The 8696-nt window shown below is 29.7% G+C and overlaps 1 protein-coding gene across 1 annotated transcript; it reads left to right on the top strand.

Moving 5' to 3' along the window:
* The first annotated feature begins 5690 nt into the window (after positions 1 to 5690).
* LOC141703231 (histidine-containing phosphotransfer protein 1-like) lies at positions 5691 to 7284 on the top strand. The gene is made up of 6 exons (XM_074506809.1): positions 5691 to 5762; positions 6005 to 6138; positions 6249 to 6317; positions 6894 to 6965; positions 7046 to 7118; positions 7237 to 7284. Exons 1-6 carry the CDS (start codon positions 5691 to 5693, stop codon positions 7282 to 7284), a joined length of 468 nt encoding a protein of 155 aa, XP_074362910.1.
* The last annotated feature ends 1412 nt before the right edge of the window (positions 7285 to 8696 follow it).

Raw genomic sequence — 8696 nt, 5'->3', positions numbered from 1 at the left:
TTAGTCCCACATTGACTAGATTATGTTTTTATGACTTGCTTGAACTCTATATAACCCACACAATGGTGTGGTTTTGAGTTAAGAGTTCCCAACTCTTAAAGAAAAGTTCAAATTTATCCCACATCGAGGGAGTTTTGAAATGAACCACCACTCTATTCTATTTAAGGGGCTTGGGTTCTAAGTAATGAGATCACATCCACTTTTATTTGGGCTCCACAACCGAAATAATATTAAAAAAATAAAATATTTGGAGCATTACTAATGCAAGGAAAATTAGTTTAAAATTTTTAGAATGCAAGAAACACACAAGGCACTAAAATATGTTATGTTTAAAACATGATGTTATTTAGTGCCACATCGAAATGGGGTGAAACTAGTTGGCTAACATTTTCTATATAAGCAGGTGTTGGATCTCTTTAGGATCACAACTAGTGCACTTGGAACACTTGTTGTTTTTTTCAACTAAATTCACTTGTCCCACATTGAGGGGAATAAAGTGGAGGTCCTTCATTTCTCTATATATGCACATATTAGTTTTATATAACATATTAGTTTTGCATAATATGCTAAGCTTGGGGCTAATACATGTTGGCTCTTTAAATTAGTTCAAAATTTTCATCTTCTCTTTCTTGGGAGCCCAACCATCTTCTCATTCCTCTTAGTCTTTTCGCGTTTCTCTTCCTTTCGTTCCTTTTCTTTGGCCCTCGATTAATTTCGGGTTTGAGTTATAGTTAAATTTTATGGGAGCTTGGATCTAAAGAAGCGAACCAATAATCAAAATTATAATAAAATTACATGCTATATATCAACTAAGTATTATTTATTATTCAAACAACTCGAATCATGTAATAAGAGCACTTTACTAAATTTTATATTTTTTTGTCAGGAAATATTTATTGTTACATAAATTGCACTGTAATACAATATCGCGAATAAGTGATTTCTTTCATTTTTATTTGAAGGGTGGAGTATATTTTAGAAATATGGGCTAAATTTTACCGCACGAGGCACGATTTATATCGAGTACATTTTATAGAAAGAGCAGGTTTAAGAATTATGGAATAAGTTTTGAAGTACTTAGCTAGCACATTTAGTACTTTCGAGAGTAGGTTTTTCAGAATGGAATAGTATTCTAGCAAATAGTAGGTTTTGTACTAAGAAGTAGTTGTATTAGGTTTTATATTACATATATAGCATGATTTAAAGCAAGATATAGTTTTTTAATTAAATTGTAAAATCAAGGAAAATATGTGTGAGTAGGTTTTTCTTAATTGAGTAGGTTTTGTAATAGTGGTGTATGTTTTGTACTTGTGAGTACGTTTTTTTAGAATGAAGTCTTAGTATAAATATTATATTTTAATATAAAATAACGTTAGAATAAATTGTTTAAATAATTTTTTATGAGGAATGACTTATAACTTATAAAGCATGTTATGGATTTTACAATGCACAATAGTTAAAAAGATAACCTATGTAATTATTTCACGTCGAATTTTGAAGAGGCAAACATATATTAGTGGTTTGGATTTACTTTATACGTCGGTTTATAAAACATTAAACATACATTGTGGATATATTCGTTAGTTCATTATTTTCCGACATATAAAGGTGCTACACATGATTGAGTTATATGTCGGTCATTTTGATATCCAACATATAAGGTTGTGTCTTTATATATATATATACATATATATAGACATATATATATATATATATACATATATATATATATATTTGAGTCAACCTTGACCCTCTCCTTCCCACATCAAGGAGAAGGTAACTTCTCAACGAAACTAATCATCTTATCAGCGAGTAAAGGGAGGAAACTTCTCATGATTTACATTCAGAGATTAATTGTAATTCTTTTACTTTGGACTAGCGTAATTAATCTTCTAATTGATACTTTACCATTTAGTTTTAAAGAATACAATTGTATATATATGTATACATGTTTTATCAATTTTATTAATTTACTCGACCTATTTTCCTAATTGAGTTCGTATCAAATCCTCTTCAAATTAGCCCTTCAGTAATATATCTCTCTACCTTTTCTATCTCGCTCCCTCTCGTTTTTTCATGTTATGTTTTTTTTAATTTTATTCACTTGTAGAATATAATCATATTAGATTTATTGTGGTTACTAATCTTGTCTCACAAGGGATATTATTTTAATGTGTAATTTTTTTGTCTCGATTATGATATCCATGTTCCTTTTTTTGTTCAAATAACATTGTTAAAATACAAAATGACTATTTTGTTAGTTTGATACTTTTAAGAAAAAAAAATTTGATTACCTATTAAGTATGTATATTTATTGCTACACAAAGAAAATTTATTCACAAATAATGTTGATCTACCCGATGATTATTTACATGGATATAATTTTCCTAATTTTTTACAATATTGCGTTTTTAAAAGCCATGATAGTGAATTTGATGTTATTATTAATTATATTTTTTATTAAAAAATATATTTATTAAATGAATTATTACATATATATATATATTTAATTAGTGTATAATTTATTAAATGATATTTTTTCTAAGGTTTTAATGTTACAACACATTATATCCTTATATATAATAAGCGTTTGGCGTTTGGTCCTGTATCGCCAAAAGAATCTCAACCGTTTATATGATATTTTTAAAAATAGACGATGAAAATTATATCTTATTAGAAAACCTCCTCTAAAATCAATTAAAAACATTCTTAATACAACCATGAATAAAAAATGATCACGTTGTTCTAATACTAAAACACGAGACTACGATGCAGTATTTAAATACAATCCTATGATTAGAAGTTCAGCAAATATATAAAAGGATTACATTGTTCTACTAATCCTCAGCCGCTAAAATATGATCCAATGATACAACAATAATATAAATCAATATTTTACTATATATAGCTATATAATATACATGATAAAAAAATATTAAATTCAACATCCATATATTTTTCAATATATGCATATTTGTTGAAATAATATTGCAACAAAATATAAAAAATAATAACAATATAAATATAGACATCAAAATTAATAATATAAGTACATTAAAGTTTTTAAAAATAAATTCATAAATTTTTTAAAAGTAGAACATGTAAATTTTAGAAAAATCGTGCATCACATGGGTTATAAGCTAATATAATAAAATAATTATACTCTCTCTTTGAGAACCCCATTCATTTTTTTGATGTCTTACAAAATAATGAACCTCCATTTATTAATTCTGTTGGGATTTTAATCTAAATTATATGTTTACTCCCTGTTTTAATTATTTAGGCTAATATTTAGTCACCTAGTTAGTCACGTAGTTAGTCATGTAGTTTAGACTTGGTCATTTATTTTTGTTGAGCTATTTTAGGAGAGTCATGAGGTGATGGGAGTGTTTGAGTTTTTCCAGGAGAAGGTTGTTTATTTGTAGCCATTATCTTTATTAGTCTATATATTAGACCTGTAAGTTATTTTTTATTTCTCTGAGACTTAATAACAAAATGTCTTCCTAGTTCTTCCAAAATAAGTGTTTATTGTGTGTTTATTACACGTGCTTATAAATATATATACATTAAATCTGTTCTTATATTCTACACTTGGTATCAGAGCTAGGTAATTTATGTCCAAGTACATGCGAGGAAAACAAGCATGGGCGTGCCAAAGATGAAGGAAGGTGTTGTCGGACCCAGTTATCCTATGTTGGCCAAAAATAATTACACGGCGTGGTCGTTAAAAATGAAGGTATTCATGCGGGCACAAGGCGTCTGGGAAGCTATTGAGAATAGCGACCCGAAGGGTGTAACTGATCCAAGGCAGGATAATGTGACATTGGCAGCCATTTATCAGGGAATTCCAGAAGACATATTGTTGTCCGTGGTGGAGAAAGAGACAACCAAATAGGCTTGAGATGCTATCAAAATAATGTGTGTCGGAGCTGATCGTTTTCAGAAAGCAAAAATGCAGACTCTTAGGTCCGAGTTTGAAGCTCTCAACATGAAAGAGACAGAAAATATCGATGATTTCTCATTAAAATTGAATAATATTGTGAGTAATATTCGAGCTCTACGAGATAAAGTGGAAGAGTCCTGTGTTGTGAAAAAATTACTACGAGCAGTCTCACCAAAATTTTTGCAGATTGCTTCAACTTTTGAACAATTTGGTGACTTGGACAACATGTCTGTTGAGGAGTTAATCGGGAGGCTAAGAGCTCATGAAGAGAGGATTCGTGGACATGTTGGAGACAATGGAAATCAGCTACTGTTAACTCGGGAAGAATGAAAGGCAAGATCCCGTGAAGGATTATATAATAGAAATGGTGGACGTGACAAGAGCAAAATAAAATGCTATAACTGTAACATCTTTGGCCACTACGCTGTAGAATGTTATAAACAAAGACAAGACAAGGAATGGAAACAAGAAGTGAACCTCACACACATTGATGATGATGAACCAGCTTTGTTATAGACAGAAGTAGCATGCTAGACGGGAAAATAAGAAATGCCATACGGGTAAACAAGAAATGTCAGACGGGCAAAGAAAAGGCGAGACAGGCTATATTGAAGTGCCAAATGAGCAGAAAAGTTGAAAGCCACACAGGTTAGATTAAAAGCCATACGGGCTGCTAGTATTTGTTGAGAAAAATTTTGATTAAGGGGGAGATTGTTGGGATTTTAATCTAAATTATATGTTTACTCCATGTTGTAATTATTTAGGCTAATATTTAGTCACCTAGTTAGTCACCTAGTTAGTCATGTAGTTTAGACTTCATTTATTTTAGTTGAGCTATTTTAAGAGAGTCATGGGGTGATGCCAGTATTTGAGTTTTTCCCGGGGAAGGTTGCTTATTTGTAGCCATTATCTTTAATAGTCTATATATTAGACCTGAAAGTTATTTTTTATTTCTCTGAGACTTAATAACAAAATGTCTTCCTAGTTCTTCCAAAATAATTGTTTATTATGTGTTTATTACACGTGCTTATAAATATATATACATTAAATCTGTTCTTATATTCTACAAATTTAACATCTACTATCTCATTTTTATGAATTGAAATTAAAATCAGTCATTAATTTAGCAATTTTTTTCCTAAACTTAAATTTGATAAATAGGAAGAAGTTATCACATACAATTAAATTGAGTACTCCCTAATAAATATTCAAGGGAAAATAAAAAAAATTAAAAAAAAATAAATTCTTTAGGTAATGAGTAGTTTTTGTTTTTATCGTCTACATTTGAACCACCCAAAAGTTTTCTTTTAGTTCAAAATGATCAGAATCTGCCAAAATTTCTCATCTGTATTTTTTGTTTTTATTATATCTATAAGAGCATTTTAACTAAAATTTTCCATCACATTAATTGCCCTTTTTTATCACAGCTAACATTTATTTATGACATTAAATGTTTTAAACATAAAAATCTAACGTGGTGGGCCTACCTATTTTAGGTAGGTAGATGGCTATATGTCCAACGTAAAACAACCAAACACAAGTCAGAAGTAACATCTTTAGTTTAAAGTATAAAAAGTCTACCGTGGGCCCGACTACTTCTTCTAGGTAAGTAGATGGCCATATCTCCTAGGTGAAACAACAAACACAAGCATAAAATCAGAGGCAACATCTCTTACAATTTAAATTTCCAATAACTTATAGAAACTACTTCGCGCAGAACTCTCAACATTTTATTTGAATACTAGAAATGGCTAATGTCAGTACTATTGTTCAATTACAAAGACAAATACTTGACTATACTACCTATTTGTATAATGAGGTATTTTTTTTCTTTCTCGATCATTTATGTACACTTAATTTACATTTTTTTCTCTTGTGTGTGTAATGATATGCTTACATATAAAATGTTCTTATATGTTTTTTATTATTTTGTGTTTGTGTTTTACTTGAAACTCAGCAAGATGTGCTTATGTGCATTTCTATTGTTGAATTTGTGTGTGTATTGTTTATTGTTTATGCTTACCCATTGATGATGTTTTTTGTTAATTACGAAAAAATTAGGCATATCTGGACGATCAGTTCAAAAACCTTCAAAAGCTTCAAGACGATCTTAGCAACCCAAATTTTGTGGTTGAAACTGTGTCGAACTTCTTCATCAATTTTGAGAGAACTGTTCTTAATATTACAACATCTTTGTAAGATTAATTCGACTTTGTTGTGTGTGGACATTTTTGGCCGTATTGTTGCTATTGATTAATATAATAAACCATACTTTATTCCTATTCCTATGTACCTTTATTTCTAGGCACCAACAGCTTATTGATTGGAAAAAAGTTGAAATCCTTATCTTTTCCCTCAAAGGTTCCACATCGAGGTAAATTAATTTTATTAATGCATATGTGTAAAGTCATTATACCATGTATATATGTGGTGGGAAGCCATTTTCCACCTAAAACTTCTCTACTCGGTCCTAGTTTTGGTGTTTTAATGTTTTTCACATCTAGTGTAACTTCTTACTCAATTCATCTGCGGTTCAACTATAATTATTACCACAAGCATGTCCTTACTATAATATGAAAGTTTAATCAGTCACGATTCATATGCTTGTTAAACATTTGTTACGGTGCCTCATATATGTTTAAATATAATTAGCAGAGATTTCATTTTAAATAATTTAATTATTATAAGATGTTTACAAACTTACATCTATTGTGAGCCCTTATCAATTTTTATTATAAGCACTAGTTACTTTATTATAAGCAACACAACTATAAGCATGTGAATTCTAGTCAGTAGCCACCACTTGTGGGATAAAATAGTTCAAAACTGAATAAGCCAAATTTTTAGTTGTCATGGTTAAAAGATTTAAAAGAAAGGGATAATTATAACTTATCAAAAATCATTGGTTTTTGTTTAACCAATACATTATGTTGTTAATATTTTTTGTCAGCATTGGAGCCCACAGACTTCACGAGGCATGTATTGTTCTCCTTGAGCACTACAATCAACAAAATGTTCAAGGGTAATTTTATTGTGAAGGGTATATTTTCATTAGTGGTGTAAGTTTATTGTTATTAACTAACTAAAACTTTATATTTGCAGATGTTTCGATTCGGTACAAAAAATGCAGACAGAATATTTTTTTGTGAAGAACAAGCTTGAGACCTTGCTCAAGGTACTTTTAATCTAGAGTAAATTTGGTGCCCATAAATACCTACATTACATGTTCTTATAAGATGAAAGCATATTTTGTAGAAGGGATTGTAATATAATCATTTGTTTGAAAATTGTAGTTACACAACGAACTTATCGCTGCTGGTGGATCAATTCCAAGGCAATGAAGTATTGCGGCACATGCTGGAATAGGTGGAATAGCGTCATGACATCTTAAAATAGTTGTTCTTGTTAAATGTTTTTTTTGCTTATGGAGCTATGAACCATATTTTTGTTATTAAAAACTTGTGTTTTGGTTTATGGAGTATATTATATTACTCCATTGTACTCTTTTAATTTTTATGATTAAATTGTTTCAAACATTCTTGGGGTAAGTATTGTTTAATTATAATTGTGCATGTAGTTTGAGGCTTTTATTAATTATACTTAATTAATTAATTAATTAGAAATGATAGATAAATTCAGAATTTTACTATTTAGACCATTAGAATATGTAAATTACATAATTATTTTTAGGATATGGGGACAAAACTAACGGACATAAAGATCTTATTGTGTTGCATATGTGTAGTTATTTTTTTTAAAATTAATCAGTTAAACACATTTTGTGTAAATTTTAATGTTTATAAAAATTGTGCATGTGTTAATGTGTTGTTAATTATAATTATTTAATTATTTGCATATTTTAGGCAATTATGTCAATTAGTTTTCGGATTTTTTTAAGGCGTGCCTCACCCATCAGGGCGCGCATCAATTTGGTACTTAGAAAACTTTTTGCAGAAGATCTACTTGTTGAGAGAAATAAAGATAAATGAAATCTTAAATAAAAGAGTAGCAAAACGGAATATAGTCCTACAACCTTGCATAGCATCAAAAGAGTGCTGGCTCTTCAACGTATTAAGAAACTTAGTTCAAATGCAGTTTAAACATAATGATAGATCAGGAAGTGCCCTAAGATTCACCTGTTGGAGGAATAGATTGGAGAAGAATTGAGGGGTCAACTTCAGGCGCGTCCTTTTCAGGCTCGTCAGTAGTGTCCTATACGAACGTTAAAATGAAGGCCCGGTAGTATATAACACTATTTCCAAAAGAAATGATTACTTATTGTATTAATCATAATAACTATTATAAGATGAATGTTATGAAACATATATACTAATCACTGAAAACCTCAGCCATCAAGCAGATACTTTTAGTCCGTGTATTTAAATTTTAACTAATAAATATTGAGACTACAATTTTATTCTTTTTTTATTTTTAAAATATTCAAGGCAATTTGCAAACATGACTAGTTGAATATCGTACGTTTATTACTAAAGTCTCTTTTCTATACAATTTAGTTGCATATTTATTTTCCAATCGTACATTTAGAATTAGAAATATTATTCAAAATTACACCATAAACAGGTTTTATAACACAATATTGTCACAGACAGACCTTGTAATATTCGAGTCCAAGTTTGGTACTGGGCCTAGATATAGAGTCGGGTAAAGAGTATGTATTAGACCCAAAACTAGTCATCCGTTTGCAGTGTTATATGTAGGCTATCACGTCATTTTCATAACTATGAATGAAATG

This window comes from Apium graveolens, unplaced genomic scaffold (genome assembly GCF_009905375.1).
Source record: "Apium graveolens cultivar Ventura unplaced genomic scaffold, ASM990537v1 ctg6363, whole genome shotgun sequence".
NCBI lineage: Eukaryota > Viridiplantae > Streptophyta > Magnoliopsida > Apiales > Apiaceae > Apium > Apium graveolens.
This window is presented reverse-complemented; position numbering and strand designations above follow the sequence as displayed.

Excerpts from the sequence above, each read along its gene's own strand:
- LOC141703231 (XM_074506809.1), top strand. The coding sequence starts at position 5,691 with ATGGCTAATGTCAGTACTATTGTTCAATTACAAAGACAAATACTTGAC. Across the intron at positions 5,763-6,004 it reads CTACCTATTTGTATAATGAG|GCATATCTGGACGATCAGTT; the intron begins GTATTTTTTTTC and ends CGAAAAAATTAG. Across the intron at positions 6,139-6,248 it reads CTTAATATTACAACATCTTT|GCACCAACAGCTTATTGATT; the intron begins GTAAGATTAATT and ends CTTTATTTCTAG.